The sequence below is a fragment of the Cyprinus carpio genome, chromosome A25 (assembly GCF_018340385.1).
Source record: "Cyprinus carpio isolate SPL01 chromosome A25, ASM1834038v1, whole genome shotgun sequence".
In the NCBI taxonomy this organism is placed as follows: domain Eukaryota; kingdom Metazoa; phylum Chordata; class Actinopteri; order Cypriniformes; family Cyprinidae; genus Cyprinus; species Cyprinus carpio.
Window position 1 is genome coordinate 6,215,673 of NC_056596.1, and position 18,741 is coordinate 6,234,413.

Consider the following 18,741-nt stretch of genomic DNA (forward strand, 5'->3'; position numbering starts at 1 on the left):
CAACAGGCTTGTCATAATGCTACCACAGTTGTTGTAATCCACAGTTTTAAGTAATGCAATATTTTAATTTCTCATCGTTTCCAAATTAATTATATAATATGCAATAGTTTAGTAGCAGCCATGGCAATGTTATAAGTATTATAGTAGTTATTAATATTTTGAATTGGCTTTTAGTTTCCATTTTTATTTTAATTTTAGTAATTTTGTTATGTTTTTGTCATTTTTATTATCTATCATATCTATTTAGCTTTCAATTTAGTAATTTTAGTACTTTTAAACTTATTTGTGTTTGTTTTTTCATCTAATATTTATATTTTTATTTCAACTTTATTTCATTTAACAGATCAATTTAAGTAGTTTTAGTTAACAACAACACTGAACCGGTATTTTCACATGAACCCTTATCTCCTGAGTGTTTGTGTAAAATGAACCCAAGATAATTTATTTCTGATTGTTTTCCAGAAGTTCAATTTAAGTTCCTCGCTCCGCCTCAATTGCATTAAAGGGATAGTTCACCCAAAAATGAAAATTCTGTCATTATTTACTCACCCTCATGTCGTTCCAAACTTGTATGAGTTGCTTTCTTATGTTGAACATAAAAGAAGATATTTTGAAGATTGCTAGTAATCAAACAGTTGGTGGTTACCATTGACATCCATAGTAGCAAAAGAAATACTATGGAAGTCAATTGGAACCACCAACTGTTTGATTACCAGCAATCTTCAAAATATCTTCTTTTATGTTCAACATAAGAAAGCAACTCATACATTTCTCTTATCAGAGATTGGGTGTGATGACCTTGTCCTCTTCGGTCGCAGCTAACCAATCAGAGTTCAACCACACAGTGATGCATATTGGGAATGACTTAAAGCTTGTGAAAACTGAAAAGGATGGAAACGGTGGGATGAGAGGAAAAGAGAGAGAGCAAAGAGGGAAAAGAAATGATCAGCTGCGATAGGTTGAGTCTGTTAAAAAACAGTGAGAGCAGAAAGAAAGCCAGAGACAGAAAAAGAGAGGGAGTGTGCAGAAGGAAAAAAGAGAGAGGGAAGGAGGGGAGAAATAAGTGTGTGAAGAAGGAAGGGAGGGAGAGTGAGTACGGGGCTGGTTCATGGTGCAGATGTTCAGAGAGTTGCTCATTTTTCCCAAAGTTTGACTGGGAACTCTACAAGACTCGGGCTTCATGTTGGACTACAACAGCACTTTCTTCTTCTCCTTGACATTTCACTCCTGGAAAAGATGTATGAGCGACACCGGCGAAGGTACAGCCTGTGCGCAAAGGGCGAGAGATCCGTGGACGTGGTTTTGATAAAGGTATGAAACTAAAAACCAGCAGTAGTTGTGTTCTTTGTTGAGTTTGTTTCAAAAGTTTGTTAAAAATCATTGTTTGCGGGGCTTGTCCATAAATTTTGCAGATTGTCTTGTTGACAGTTGCATGTGCCATCACATTGCATTGATTAGTGTTGGCCGGGAGCGTTGTTGAGATGCCAGAGATCTCACTCGCGTTGAATCGAAGGGGTGTGTGTATGTGTGTGAGAGAGAGAGAGAGCTGTGGAGCTTTGCTGCTTGGGTTGGGTGGAGTTCAGTTTTGGATGTGGAACGATGAGCCCTGCTTTTCAGTTTTTGGCCACTGTTGTCCGCCGACTCTTGGGTTTGACATTTTGTTCAGACATGCTGGAGTTTGAAGACTGGAGTAATTTCATAACCGTTTTTTTTTTTATCCTCAAGTGTTTGTTGTCAAACAAATGTTGAAACCTGAGACTTCTCAGTCCAGGTTTCATATTCAAAATAGATTTAGATTCATTCTTTAGTGTCAAAGCAATGTGGATGTTTCATAGCAACACAAAAGTGTCCCAAGAAGTTATCAAAATTTGAGACAACGTCCTTTTTGAGGACATTAATGTATAAGTAAGGAAAAAATTATTTACAAATAAAGTAATTGTCAAACAAATGTTCTCTGTCCATATTTTCTTCTAAAGCTTTAAAGCAATGTTTATATTTCATATCGACACTAGGGACAAAAGTGCACCTTAAAATTAGCAAAATTGTGACACACTTTCTTTTTGGGGACTAAAAGGATCTATAAATAGGGTATTTTTTGTTCTAAAAATACAGAAGCTTTAAAGCTTAGTCTAAAAATGCAAAAGCTTTGTAAAAACAATAGTAGTGTACTGTGTCCTAATTTAGATATTATGTGTGTGGGAACAGTAGGGACGCTGGCTGGAATGCTGTCAGTATGTTGGAGGTTGTATATTTAGTGGCTGGTCTGGTACTGTATCAGTGAAGGTCACAGCCAGACATGTAAAGGGCCCTTCCACAGTCTGACCCCTCGATTACAGGCTCTTGATAAGTGCATTGGTGCAGGCTTGCTTCACTGCCTGTTTATCTCCATTCACTTCTCCTGCTTCCTTCTGCTCTCCATCATCTGATGTGAGGTGGCAGCAGGTCTGAGAATCATTATGTGGGAAGGAGAGTTAATTAAAAAAATCTAACTATAGTAGGTATAAAATGTGTTAAGTTATAAATGGAGAAATGCCATGCGTAATTATTCCTTCATAGAAGCTGCTTAAATTAAAGGATTTTTGTTATGGTACTGTTTTACTTTAACATTTCTGTTTTTTAAATTACATTTTATTTTATATTATTATTATTATTTACAGTTTATTCACATTCCTGATGCAAACTTACCTGTTAGGCTTCTGTTATAGCTGTGTGATTCCTGTTCATTTTTACAGAGTGAGGGACGAGACGTAATTTGATATAGGATTCTCAGGGGGACATATGATGAATTATTAATTTGATGACATGAATGCTTTAATTATGTAGAATTAGATGTTTAGAACTTGATGAAGTTCTCATTTACTCAGTTATTTAAAAAATAACTTTGTCCACTGGCCAAACCAATTACTGTCCAATGCAGATTTTTTTAAATTACATTATCAGCTAATGTAATGGTCTGTCGCTAATTTATTGAAATAACTCTGAATTTAATTAATACCAATACTTTTTAATACTGACTTAGTATTATAATACAGTATAGGCTCTATATATTATATATTTCATGTCAGCACTTTTGCTTAGCAAATGTACATACAAGAATCCATGATTAGTTTAATTGCATTTTAAACTTCATTTAAATTCAAGTGATTTGTTATTTAAAATTAATGTTTAATTTAAAATGAAAGTTATTTATTACACTTTTTGTGGTTTGATTAAATAGTCTGTGGTTCATTTTTAAAGTGTGTGTGTAAATACTATAGACTGCATGTGAATTTTACCATCAGCTTGATGGTCTCAGCAGCAAAAGAACTGAAGAGAGGCTGTTAAACAGTTTTTTTTTTTTTTTTTTTTTTAAAGGTAAAAAACTGGGCAGCAGGTGCCGGTTTGGTGCTAAGTGAGGTTTGAGAAAGACAGGTTGTCCACCGTTCGTCTGAAAGCACCCAAGGGAGCACTTTTCAATTGACGCAAACCTTTGTTGTAGAATATTCCTTTCAACTGGGACCTCCTTGATATTGATTGAGAAGCCAAATGGCTACTTAACACCTCGTTTAAGTCATTTCACAGATGTTTTACCCAGAACCATCTGCAAGAAACAGGTAGGAGAACCATGCTAAATCAAAGTTGGTAGCTGTTGAGCGTTTTTGCAGTATGAAAATGCCATGTGATTGTTTTGAGACTGTATATGTGAGACTGTTTTAAAATCCTCTGGTGCCCACTGCCATGACATAGGATTTCCTGTCTCACAGCTCGTCATATCTGTGGAATGTGTCCAGAATGAGCAGCTCAGACCACAGTCTGTGTACAGTCTCACTCCACACTCTGGATTACTGCTCTGTTTCATAAGCCATTCGGAAGTTCTGTCATCTCTAAATATAGCCCATCTCAACAGTCTCCTTTTCCATGATTAGACCATGGATGTGTTTGGATTTTTCAGCTGCATCTCTCAGAGCCAGAGGACTCAAAAGATACTTTGCAACAAATTTCATCTGTCTTTCCTTAGATACATACACTACCATTCAGAAGTTTGGGGTTGGTAAGATTTGTGTTTTGAAAGAAGTCTGCATTTATTTAATCAAAAATACAGTAAAAATTGTAATATTGTGTAATGATATTACAATTTTAAATAACTACTTTAACTAAAATTGATTTGATGTTATGTAAACAGTAAATGACCTGTTAAAACATAGCCTTATACTTTTTTCCAAAATCCTTAAATTTAACCCTAATTGCAACTTTAATCAGGTTTTTCATTAGGCAGATGATAAAACTGATACTGTAAAAAAAAAAATCAGCTTATAAAAACCTCCTACTGCAAGAAAAGACTAACAGATTAAAAACTCCATTTGCAACCACCAATTTCACTTTACCATTGTGTCATGGAAGTTTGCATAGGCTACGAACCCTTATTGTTCCTTAAGAAAATTTAAAAATCTAGTTTTAAAGTTCTTCTGGCCAATGCTGACCTGTTCTAGGTGTCTGTAATTCATCATGGGGAGGAGATTGTTTGAAAAAAGCTATTCTATTATAATTTCTTGTTCTTGTGACATGAAGTCCCCAAAGGAAGTCAGTACCATTAGAAAGGGGTGGTTTGTCAGGAGAGGTCATGTTTTACTAAGTACATCTTTCTGTTTTCTCTTTTTCGGGATCTCAGTCTTTTGAGGTGTTGGATTTGGCAGTCAATAGAGTGTTGTGTTGTTCTGTGTGTAAAACCCCATTATGGCCCCATTTACTCACCACCAGTGGTGTACAGACAAATAAGCCACACACCTGGGGAAATACATGGTGGCTTTTTACAGCCTACATCATGCGCTTGCGCACAACATTCCTTTGTCGTAATTCCTTTCCTTACCAAACACACGCATGGTTTCAAAGATTGTGTTCATTAATTCCGCATGTCTTCTCATTCTCATTCTTAATTTCCAGTCGTGCATGTAGAAGCCCAATGTCACAACTGCATTGTTGTTCCATAAATCATCCCCTGCAATAGGCTCTATGTCCCAGCGCCTGTTCAAAGCCCCATCGTGTCCAGCTGCATCCCGAGGTTCCCAATGCATGTAAACACACTCTGAAAGATTGTTTGCTGTTGAGTTGTGTTATACAGGAAGTCTTTAGAGATACAATTTGTGAGTCATATTGTGACAGGGCTAATATTGATTTAGATCTTTTTATGAGCAGGCAGAACACTTGTTACAGGCAGAATCCCAGTGGAGAGTCCTGGGCTGCCTTGAGTTGCGATAACACAAGAGCGTCTATTAGGGTTGTAAATTGTAAATAAATTTTCCCATCGGCTAATCGACGTGTGACAACACCGGTTATACCAGTATCACCATGGGTGGGAGTTGGGGGGGGGGTAGGTTTCCTTCTGTTTTTTAATAGTTTGTAAAAGCTTTTAAAATTTTACTTTCACTTTCAAATTAGTGACAATTCGGCATCAAACAATTGTTTGTTTTTAGTTTGTTTGAGTTTTCCCTCTTTTCCTCACTTTACTTCGCTTTTAAATTAGCAGCAATTCGGCGTCAATTGTTTGAATTCAATTCAAGCAACGAAATACAATGTAGAACATAGAACTTTTATTAACAAAATGAATAAAATACACCATGCTATATGCCTAATATAAAATAAAAAATAACTTACACAAAGTTTAAGTATACAAAACTGAAGATCAGTAAACACTGAAACCAAATAAATAACGAAATAAACGTATGTTATTAGCAAAACGAATAAGAAAGCTGGGAGACATGGCATGTTTGGTGGAAAAAAACAAAAATACACTGTTGAAATAAAAATCAGCAAACACTGTGGAACCAAATAAATAAGAAATGAATGTTTCAAAAATACTTATAATATCACCGTAAATGGCAGAAGTCAACAGGCTTTTAAATCCAAAATATTTTTAAAACAGGCACATTTGCATGTCTTGTCAGCTTCTCCTCCTGTGACTTTTGGCACGCTGCATTGAGCAGCCGCATTCAGTTTTAATTGTAGTATCTTTTCTCTAACTGAACTAAATGATTTTTATTACTATAAATCGAAAACAACGGTGGGGGCGGTGCCACAGTGGGCAAGTGACATAACCGGTGTTGATGCTTCACACCGGTAAAACCATCAACACCGTCTATCCCAGCAACCCTAGCATCTATCTTTTTTCAGTAGGCCCCACCAAACATAAATACATGTGCTATAATAGTATGCTTTGTGCTTTATTTTTGTGTGTGTTTTCACACACATGCCAGTCAAAAAAGTCTTGTTTTCTGAATGTGGGTTGACAATTAAGTTTCAGAATAACAAACTGTTGTTCAAAAAGTTGAGGTTGGTAAGATTTCATGAAGTCTTAATATGCCCACAAAGGCTGCATTAATTTGATTAAAAATACAGTAAAAACTAGTGATGCACCGATCATGATTTTTCATGAATAGAAATGTCTTAAAAAAAATATTTTCACTGATATGTATAAACCTATATAACTCAAATCTGTCAAATATAGCCTGTCAGTGATAGTTATAGAATGAAAAACATATCGATCAGGCTGATTTTTGGCCAGCAGAATGTAAAACACACACATATAACAAAAATAATAATAAAAATCAAATAAAAAATTTATGTTTGGCCTTACCATAAGATGATATTATATGTACTGCATAGATCTGCCTTGTCAATGAATAATGCACAGCTTTTCTACTTATTTTTGAGAAAATATTACACAATTGTTAACTATTGTGTACAATGTTTAAAGAAGTTTAAATTTAACATTGGATGTTTTTTTCTTCTTAAAAATTAAAACATTAATAGTACTAATAGTGAAATTGTCACATGAGAAGATAAAATCAGTGGTTTATTAGTAGCCTTATGGCGGCTGACATATTGACCACATGACCAGTCAACTACTAATTACTTTTTCTTAATAACCAGTGTATTATTGGACACTTTTGCTTATGGGATAAATAATAATGGCTGAAATACTGATATACTGGCATTATATCAGCCACCTTGTTTTTGAGATGAGCATTGATCATTATAAACAAATCCATATTGATCAATCAATCAGGTATGTTGCTTTGTTAACATAGCTAGCCTGACAGACCTTTATGCTTGGTTTATTTCTTTGCAAGTTATCCTTAAAACTTGTATCCATAAAATTCTTCAAACCATTCATGATCAAAGAACAGGACTCTGGCTGACTGTTTCCTCTCTATGACATGTTTACATGTAAGTGCTCTCAGTGGAGCATTCGGTCAGTATGAAGCATTACATCTTTCCATTACTGCACATTGGCTCAATATGCCACACTTGTGGAGTGATTTTCACGACTCTTTCAGTAATTGGTTTAAACGGTGTCTGGCTGGAAGTGTTTCTGTGTGTGTCTGCTACATCCATTACCATTATTACCAAGCCGTGAAACTAACACAAAATATCTGAGCAGTATCCCAGCTAGCCTTCTGGTTCTCTGGAAATCTGTTCGTATAAACACATTTTTGAGCATTTGGTAATATACATCCAGATACACACATCCACAAGTGTTGATAACTAGTGCTTAATTGGCTGAGACTGAGTGCTCTGTACTTGAGGCTTTTCATTTGCTTTCCCAAGTTTATCATTCATAATATAGATTGAAGGATTGGGGACAGTGTGTGTTCTGTGTTTGTATGATTTTATTTGAGTTTGTTTGTCAGATTGAGGTTGATGTCTGTTCTGGGATAAGTAAACATGACATGCATGTCTAAGTTCCAGCTGGTGTGAGTCTCTTCGGTGCTGTTTGGATCCTGTCAGATCCTACTGTGGTTGGGAATGACATGTTGTCATGAACAGCATTGAAACATTACAGACCTGAATCACTATTTATGATGCCATGATGGCATGTGGTGGCACTTTTGCACCTGACCAGTGTTTAAATCCAGTTGGTGTCATTTGCTGATCCCATTCCCTTTGTTGTTTGTTTTAGTTTGTTTATGTTTATTTGCTGTTTTTTGTTAGACAACTAAATAGTTGTCTATTTATTTTTTTATTTTTATTTTTTGTTTTGAGCTTTTCGGTTTGTTTGATTTGTTTATTTTGTTTTCATTCAGTTGTCTGTTTAGTTCTTGTTTGTTTTTTGTTGTCTTTTTTTTGGGGGGGGGGTTATTTTAAACTTATTTTAGTTTGTTCTTTACAGTCAACTTAGTTTTTATTTACTTTTTTGTTTCTTTGATCTGTTGCAGTCTTTTTCATTTAGTTGTGGGTTTAGTTTTAGTTTTTGTTTGTTTTAGATTAATTTTATGTAGTTATTTTTTTTCTGCTCTGTTTATTTTTTAGTTTATTTATTTATTTATTTTATTTGTTTTCTAGGGCCTTTGATACTTTTTTCTAGGGGCTGAAAATGAATATTGAGTAATGGAGTTGGGGCATGTTGAAGGCTGGATTTAAACCTGCTGCTCTGAAATAAAGATCACAGCTCAGAGAACCAATTCAACCAGCTATTCCCCCCATTTTATTCCTTTTTTCAGTATTTATTTCTCATTCTCTCCATTCCTGTCTCTCTCTGTGAGTTAAATGGCCACAGCTGTTGACGGCTCTATTGAAAAAAGCCCACGCCTTTCTTGCTGGCCACACTAGACCAGTGTCCGTCCACCAATGACCAAACAAAGGAGGCCTATGACCAGCAGCCACACAGACACATGTGCATGCACACAGTTGGTACACACTAAGCGTGGGAGTCGAGCATGTGTTACATGCTCATGATGGGCGGTGGGTGGGTATAATCATTCATGAACGGAGCTGATGATGGTCATACAGATGAGCTGCACAGGAAGGTTCCTAAGCTTCTGTTTCCGCAACAGGATGTTCTTCTTTTTCATGGTCTTTTGATCTTGTACGCTACGCTTTTATATATATATATATATATATATAATATATATATATATATATATATATATATATATATATAGGATATATAAATCTCAAATTTGACAATTATTTTATTTTATTTATTTTATGATATTTTATATATATAGTGTTATAAATGTACATACATTTAAAAAAAAATCTAAATATAAAAAAGTTTTGAGGATTTATGATGCTGATGACTGTTAAACGAGTCATCACAGTCTTGTGAAAAGGGTCCATATGATGTTCATAGGCCTTTGAGTTTGATAAATGAAAAGTACATAGTGACCAATTCGTCCTTGCAGTAGCCTTAAGCTAGCCCTCTACGGCCCATTCACAGCTGCTCTGTGTTGAATGTTAGTGGGCTGTGATGTTTATATATGGGTCACATTCCTCTCTAGGTCTGTTCTGAACACCCCACACATGCCCCCAGAAACCCTTCCTGCCCCAAATCACAGCCTTGAGTGTTTCCAACCACATGTTACTCTCAGTAGGTAGATAGATGCTCTTACCACTGCTAATATTTATGTTTATGAGCACCTTTCTTCATCCAAGACGGTTACTTGTCCTGAGTTTAGGTAGCAGAGGAAACCATCTTTCACCTCATGCGTCAGTATGTCCTGCTAGATTTTAGCAGTCTTTAGCAGATGAGAGTGGATAGCTAAAATGCTATATAAGTATACATGCATAAGAAACAGCTTTATTTGCTGTGATGCAGAATAATAATAATAAAAATGTTGGCAACAGTATGTATATTTATTTGTTTTCTTCTTTCTTCTTGGTTTTAAACATGTAACAAGCATTTTTATGTGATAGATATATAAATACTTTAAGATCAGAACATACAGAATCAAATTGAAAATTGTCTGATTTGTATATGAAATGGTTATTTTGTGCTTTAAATGAAACTCTAAACTAGACTGATTTTGGAATTGCAGATCCACAGAGAGACGGAGAAGTTTTATTCAGTTGATGCCAGTCAAGATGTTGGACTCCAGGAGAAGAAATCCACTTCAGTGATTTCAGGTAACCAACATGACGCTTAAATCAGTACTTCTAAACCAGTTTGGCTTCAAAACCCTGACTTTGCATTGGATATCAAGTGGAAACCCAAATGTTGATGGTTTTTGAGGATGTCCATGTTGGCATCTACATAGTTTGTCTAGCTTCTTCTAACTGATGCATGAATTTACAGTGAAATACCACAGATGTACGGCATTTGACGTCAACAACACAAATTTGCGTCACATAGGTCTAGTTGATTGCTAGAAGTTACATCCAGAACAAAACACAAAACCTCTTTTATACATCTTCCAGCACACTACAAAGAAAGGATGCCCTCTTTGCTCAGACTGTGTGTCTGTGTGTGTCCAATCTAAATAGTGCCCACATTGTGCTGCATGGGAAGCGGCATACACATCCTCCAAAGACTAAATGAATGTCTTCCTGTCAATACAAAAGACTCCACTAGTCAAATAAGATCATCTATTTAAGTAGATGACATCAACATCCTGTCTGCCATGATTGCGAGCAGAAATGCAACACAATGGACTGAAATTAGTCACTTTCAGATTCAATTTGCTGAAGTCTGGTGTGTTTTCTTTTCTATTTACTGTTCTTCAGTTGCTCTTCAACTTTCTCATGTTTTTCTGATTCTTTTTTCCAGAATTCCCCCCTTCGACCCCTTCACCCGAGACCACACATCACAAAGAGTCAGCGAGCACCATGCGAGGGTCCGCCAGCGATGACGACTCTCTGTTTAGCCAGGATTTGAGCGAGGACAGCGTTTTTAATAATAAGGTGCGTCCGGGCTTGTGTTGCGTATCCAATCCTGTTTGTTTTTTCTATTTGCTTTGTTTCTATGTCTCTTTACCATGTGAAGAACCCCTTGCTTGTGCCTCGGCCAGATAAAGCGGTTATGTAATATGTCTCATTTTCAGCGGTGCTCCTCTACACACAATCTCTTGCTCCACTGACATCACGTCATGTGACGTGAGCAGATCAGTGAGCCAAGGCCACAATTATGACCTCATCCTCAGACTTCATGCTTCATCCTAATTTCTCAACTCCTCTAAGTTTCCCTGTGGATTCCTCCACCCCTTAAACTCCTTGCTTTGATTTAAAGATGTTTAACACAGACATTGACACGCAAGTGTTGCTCTTAGCAAGTCGCAAAGGATGACAGAGTTTTTCGTGAACTGTAATGTTTTGTTTCCTTGATGATAGGTACATAGATCCCACCATATTTCATTAAAATCCTATTTTGAAATGCAGAATAGTCTTATAGTCACTATTTCATGATGTTTTGTAGTATTAATAGTGTGAGTACAGCATTTACAGTTACATTGAAAATTCCAAAAAGAAAAAGTGCTCTTTAAAAACTCGGATGATGAACTTAAATAACTGAAAAAATTTAATGTGGAATTTTAGACACTTCATGCACTCAGCTGTCGCAGCTTTAATTACGTAGCGAAGGGGGAGGACTAGACTCTGATTATAAAATGACAAAATAACCTTTATTTTATAATTCATACACTACATGGTTGAGTGCATAAGTATATAGTGTATAAGTGTATAGTGAGTAATTTGGGATGCAGCTTAATTTAAGATACCAGACTAATTAGCTAGGAGTATGTTGAGAGGGCAGGCTAATCAGCTAGCAGTATGCTGAGAAAGCAGGCTAATTGGCTAATGGCGTGCTAAGAGAATAGGCTAATCAACTACCATCATGCTAAGAGAGTAGGCTAATCAGTTAGCATCATGCTAAGAGAGTAGGCTAATCAGTTAGCAGTATGCTGAGAGCAGGCTAATTGGCTAGCTGTATTCTGCAAACGCAGGCTAATTGGTTAGCGGTATACAAAGCTTAATAGCTGACCACTTAGGTTGCACACAAATTAAAGATACAATGATTTTCTTGTAAATACATCTTTTAACATAATGTCATCATTTTTTTTTTTTCGGAAAATAAAAATCTGCAGTAAACTAGAATTAAGGTGATCCCAAAATTAGCCTACTTTTTCTCCTGGAATTGTGGAATTTCATGTAGCATGCTTACATTTTCTCCAAGCTCAGAAACCAGGTAGTCACTTATCCTAAGCTTGACTTGTGTTCTGGAAGTCCCCCCCCCCATAGCTCATAAAGTCATCTATTACGGTTGGTGTAATGTAGCCGCTAGCTCACCGCACCCCTTGCTTGGCTGCGGTCTCAGCATGTGAGGAAACTAATGAGCCGCTGTGAATGGAAATGAATGTCAAAGCTGTGTGTTTCTATGTTATGTAAACTTTACAAGGATGGAAAGAACTCTGAGACTCCATGGGGTTTGCAGAAAAGAAAGCGTCTGCCTGTATGTAAACTGCAGATGTAAAGGTGGTATGTCATCAGCAGTCTTTTGCAGACTTCACATGTGCTAGTCTTAACCAGGTATAATGTGCAATTTTTGCTCCATCAGGTTGGGAAGTTGTTCCAAAACCCCATTCCTCCTAGTTGTCACCAAACATCAAATGTAGTTTTGTTTTTGCAAACTCTATCCAATTCTCCTCTACTTTCTCCATCAAAGGCTGAGGACAGTGTCACAGTCACCAGCGGTGTGTCCATGTCCTACTCGTCCTCCACAGATGACACCTCCAGCCTCGGGACCCCTAGCGCCATCTCTCAGGCCAGCACAGAAGCTCCTTCATCAGACCCCTGCGGGGAAAAACCCACATCTCCTGGAGCTTCACCTGTTTCAGGAGAAACAGAGGAGGAAGAGAAAAAGGACCACTTGACAGAGGTCCTGGAGCGGCCGGCCATTTTACGTACCTCCATACGATCCCTGTCCCCTTTACGCAGGCACAGTTGGGGCCCAGGCAAAAATTCAGCGGGGGAAACAGAGATTAGTCAACGAAGGTAATCTCCACCAATAAAAACAAAAGTTTTAGGGATTAAATACAAAGTATACAAAAAAAAACAACTGAAACAGTTGGATGGTTTTAGCTGGTCTTCAGGCTGGTCTTAGCTGGTTTGCAGGCTGGTCTTAGAGGGTATTTGACCACTTCTTCAGACTGGAAGACCAGCAGACCAACCAGTTAAAACCAGCTGAAGACCAGCTTGGCCAGGCTGGGAGACCACCATGACTAGCTTAAACCAGCTAAGACCAGTCAACCTGAATAGGCAAGTTTTAGCTCTCCTTTTCAGCAGGGAGTCCAGTGAGAGAATCCTAAACCCCTTTAAACACTGAAAGGTAGCCTTTAGATTGACTGTACAAAAACATTAATTGACAAGGTATGCTTAAGCTACCAGGCTTATTGTTTAGCTATTGAGATAGCAGGCTAATCTTGTTCAAAAAATGTCCCACTATATTTTTCTAAATAACTGAAATATATAGTGTCAATGGGAGCTAAGATAACATGCTAATGGATTAGCGTTATGCTAAGCTACCAGACTAATCATTGAACAGTATGCTGAGATAATAGGCTAATCAGTTATTTATAATCTGTTATAAATAAGAGAAATACTACATAAAAAGAATCCAAAATATATTTGGTAAAAGTTTATTTTCCACTGCTCGAGTGTGTGTGTGTGTGTGTGTGTGTTCGTGTTCACTGCTCTCTGCTGTGTGCGGTCATTTGGAGGGGGGAAATGCAGTAGATAAATTTAGAGTATGGCCTACATGTCTCAACACTTTTCTGTCATTCTGTTGTCATTTTCTGTAAATCATCTGATAATAGGATCAAAGTATTATTATCAATATACTCCCCACTTGTGTTATAATGCAATCATATACATGCATAGTATTCATTTTAGATTTGAGTTTACGCTTGCAGTTGCTTAGTATTGGTTTTTGTCTCATCAGCTTGTCATTATTTCAGCTTTGTATACAACTCTGAATCATTTAGGGTCTGTATGTGACTGTGTTTGTGAAGGGAAATCCCAATAGTGTTAGGGCCCTTTCCTCTGTGGGCTTTGTCAGCAGGCAGCTGTTCTGTTAGGAAGAGCTGTATTTAGGTCACACAGGACTGTATTCCTGCTGATAATAAACACTCAGATGACATCTAATACTCTAAAAACACAAAAAAGGAACATCATGGTTTACATCAAGGTTGTGCTTTTTTAAATGTAAACTTACTAATTTATGTGGACGAATTGTGGAGTTTTTGTGCATTTGTTTCATTTTATATATATATATATTATATATATAATATATATGCATATATTATATATATATATATATATATATATATATATTATATATATATATATATATATATATGATATATATATAGACTGTATATATTATATATGTATGTATGTGGTATGTGTATATGTGGTGCATAGTATATATATATATATATATATATCTATATTATATATATATATATATATATATATGTATATGTATATATGTATATGTATATGTTATATATATTCTATATATGTATTATATATATATGTATATGTATGTATATGTAATGTATATATGTATGTATAATATTTATATATATTCTATATATAGATATATATATATATATATATATATATATATATATATATATATATATATATATAATATATAATATATAGATTATATATATATATATATATAGGTATACATTTCTTTCTTTTTTTTATTTATTATTTATTTTATACCAAAAAGGAAACCAAACCAGAATCTACTGATAATTATAATAAACAATTCTATGAAAAAATTAATTATCAAATAAATATTTAAATTGAATAATTATCAGTCATTGGTATCATCAAAAACCAGACTTCATGTTCTATTAATCATTCTAGTAAACATTATTAAAGGGATACTCCATCCCATTAATCACTTACCCCCATGTCGTTCCAAACCCGTAAAAGCTTCGTTCGTCTTCGGAACACAATTTAAGATATTTTGAATGAAAAAAGGGTAGGCTTGAGACTGTCCCATAGACTGCCAAATAAATAAGTGTCAAGGTCCAGAAAAGTATGAAAAGCATCGTCGAATATTCTGACGATGCTTTTCATACTTTCCTGGACCTTGACAATGTTATCTATTTGGCAGTCTATGGGACAGTCTCAAGCCCCTCCCTGTTTTCATCCAAAATATCTTAAATTGTGTTCCGAAGACGAACAAACGACATGGGGGTAAGTGATTAATGACAAAAGTTTGATTTTGCGGTGGAGTAACCCTTTAAGGCTGTCAATCATCTTCATATTAATTTTGGTTCATTATTTCTGTTCATTCATCTTCTCCTCATCATTTTCATCCATCACTTTTCCAGTACGACACGTGGGGAAGTGGAACACAGGTCTGCGGGCCATAGGAGAAGGTACTACCATTCATTTTCATTTTTTCCACTCAGGGGTCCCACCAAATCCTTCCTGAATGGCCCATGTAAAAAAAAATTGGGAAAAACAGATCCCATCAAATCCCTTTGAGATACTTTTGTAGTTTTTACTAATATTTTGAATTAGTTTTTATATTTTTGCATCTTAATTTTATTGTTTTTGACTTTTAGTTTTTTTAGTTAACTCTAATAAGCTTGGGTGGTGTTGCATACAAGAAAGATACGTAATGGTGAAATATTCAAGGGCCTCTTTTAGACCTTGTTTACTAACAAGTTCCTGTTTTGTCTTTTTATGCATCCCTTCTTCTATCTATCCATCCATCCTGCATCTTATGCACTTCATGAAGCATGAGCTGGTGTCCTTCGGTTGTCCTGCGCTCAGAAAATGACGAAATAAATGAAAGGAGGTAAAGAAAGTCAAAGAGGAAGTGTCTAAAATCATTAAACATCTTGTTGTTGTATGACACAGCATTAATTGCGTTATAAGAGCACAAAAAGTGTGTTGTGAAGATAGTGGTGTACATGTGTTCATAGTGCATTGTGTGTTTGTGTAGTAGTCTACTTCCTCTCTATGGTTTAGTCTTCTCGTCTCTCCGGACAAACATGTGAGACCACAAGCACTCTTGCAGTCATTTCCGTTGATTTCTTTGTTTTTCAGTTTTTCAGACAGAGACTAATCGGCAACTTAAATGAATTTGTTTAGCTAGAGATGTAGACTAAACTACAGTATCACAACAGTTAATAATTAATGTGAACTATGACTAACATACTGATCTGGATCTCAAAACCTGATGAGAGGTGAGATGTTTTTATTATTATCTTTTAAAATATATATTATCACATTAGAATGAATTTCCAGAACACATCACACTTAAGTTGAGCTGCTTCTCAACAATTAGGTTCAAGTTAAAATCTTACATATATAGCATGTAGTTTATCAAATCATATATATATAGCATGTATATAGCATGTAGTAGTCATATATATATATATATATATATATATATATATATATATATATAGCATATAGTATACTTGTATTAATATATATATAGCATATAATTTGTACATACTCATCCCAAAATGTATATGAATACTTGCAATTTAAATTACATTCAATGAGAGTGATGGCATCTGCAAACAAATTATGCTTTTTCAGAACCGACTCACTTTTCTGAGTAATTTTTGTAATTAATTTTAACCAAGTGATCTCTTGAATCACTTGCCTTTAAGTTCATAATGTGATTGACAATAATAATGTTGGAAAACCAGGAAGTGTCCTAATATATGTAGTGTGAATTAAAACTATATATCTTTATATTATAACATAAAAAACAAAAAAAAAAACCTATAAAAAATATATTCTTCTTCTACAATATCCCAAAAAATATATGCGATTTGTTTTGATACTTAACATTCAGACTTTTTTTAGTGTTCAAATACTTGTTTAGGCTGCTGTACGAGGTTTTGCTGTCGTTTTCACCACATGGAAAATGGCTAACCATTTCAGTGGCAGATCTTGAATGATTTTGCTTTGAGGAAATGTCAAGGGCTGGTTGTATAGCATGAGTCAATGGTTTGATTCATCATCGGTAACTTTTCACAGACTGTGGTCAAGCCCGTATTATTATTATTTGCTAGTAGACTTGTGCTCATTGTCATTTGATTCTTTGTGCATGTAAATCTGAATTAATTTGTGTATAGCTTTATCTTGCATGTGTTTGAATGATCTTTTGCAATTCTGTGTGCAACTGTGTGTGAAACTCTGAACCACAGTAGAATTCAAACATAATCAAATATGCTTATTTTCACAGTTACAGCCTGGAAGGACTTGCAGCAGAGAAGGAAGGACGGAAAAGCCTTAACCAGTGCATGGGGTGGTAGGCCCAGCCAGGAACCAAACTGTTCGTCAAGCTGGACAGAAGGAGACGAGGCTTCCACTTGTGTCTCTGACAGGAATATTCTGACGATGCGTTTCCCTACTTTCCTGGATCCTTGACAATGTTATCTATTTGGCAGTCTAATGGGACAGTCTCAAGCTCCCTCCTGTTTTCATCCAAAATATCTTAAAAATTGTGTTCCGAAAGACGAACAAACGAGCATGGGGTAAGTGATTAATGACAAAAGTTTTGATTTTTTGCGGTGGAGTACCTTTAAGGCTGTCAATCATCTTAATATTTAATTTTGGTTCATTATTTCTGGTCATTTCATCTTCTCCTCATCATTTTCACATCATCACTTTCCAGTACCGACACGTGGGGAAGTGGAACACAGGTCTGCGGGCCATAGGAGAAGGTACTACCATTCATTTTCATTTTTTCCACTCAGGGGTCCCACCAAATCCTTCCTGAATGGCCCATGTAAAAATTGGGAAAACAGATCCCATCAAATCCCTTTGAGATACTTTTGTAGTTTTTACTAATATTTTGAATTAGTTTTTATATTTTTGCATCTTAATTTTATTGTTTTTGACTTTTAGTTTTTTTTTTGTTAACTCTAATAAGCTGGGTGGTGTTGCATACAAGAAAGATACGTAATGGTGAAATATTCAAGGGCCTCTTTTAGACCTTGTTTACTAACAAGTTCCTGTTTTGTCTTTTTATGCATCCCTTCTTCTATCTATCCATCCATCCTGCATCTTATGCACTTCATGAAGATGAGCTGGTGTCCTTCGGTTGTCCTGCGCTCAGAAAATGACGAAATAAATGAAAGGAGGTAAAGAAAGTCAAAGAGGAAGTGTCTAAAAATCATTAAACATCTTGTTGTTGTATGACACAGCATTAATTGCGTTATAGGAGCACAAAAAGTCGTGTTGTGGAAGATAGGTGGTGTACATGTGTTCATAGTGCATTGTGTGTTTGTGTAGTAGTCTACTTCCTCTCTATGGTTTAGTCTTCTCGTCTCTCCGGACAAACATGTGAGACCACAAGCACTCTTGCAGTCATTTCCGTTGATTTCTTTGTTTTTCAGTTTGTCAGACAGAGACTAATCGGCAACTTAAATGAATTTGTTTAGCTAGAAATGTAGACTAAACTACAGTATCACAACAGGCGAATAATTTAATGTGAACTATGACTAACATACTGATTCTGTATCTCAAAACCTGATGAGAGGTGAGATGTTTTTATTATTATCTTTTAAAATATATATTATCACATTAGAATGAATTTCAGAACACATCACACTTAAGTTGAGCTGCTCTCAACAATTAGGTTCAAGTTAAAATCTTACATATATAGCATGTAGTTTATCAAATCATATATATATAGCATGTATATAGCATGTAGTAGTCATATATATATATATATATGATATATTATATAGTATAGTAATATAGATATTAGTATACTTGTATTTTATATATAGCATAGAAATTTGTACATACTTCATCCCAAAATGTTATTTGAATACTTGCAATTTAAATTACATTCAATGAGAGTGATGGCATCTGCAAACAAATTATGCTTTTTTCAGAACCGACTCACTTTTTCTGAGTATTTTTGTAATTAATTTTAACCAAGTGATCTCTTGAATCACTTGCCTTTAAGTTCATAATGTGATTGACAATAATAAT

General features: G+C 35.5%; 1 protein-coding gene across 1 annotated transcript in view; it reads left to right on the forward strand.

The window, feature by feature from the left end:
- The window catches only part of LOC109084237 (A-kinase anchor protein 13-like), a 97,905-nt gene that overhangs the window by 50,220 nt on the left and 28,944 nt on the right, over positions 1-18,741 (forward strand). The window contains exons 9-13 of the mRNA XM_042715912.1: positions 9,795-9,882; positions 10,523-10,656; positions 12,413-12,741; positions 15,102-15,149; positions 15,515-15,574. Of these exons, the coding sequence (XP_042571846.1) occupies positions 9,795-9,882; positions 10,523-10,656; positions 12,413-12,741; positions 15,102-15,149; positions 15,515-15,574 (659 nt within the window). The remainder of the gene's footprint in view (positions 1-9,794; positions 9,883-10,522; positions 10,657-12,412; positions 12,742-15,101; positions 15,150-15,514; positions 15,575-18,741) is intronic.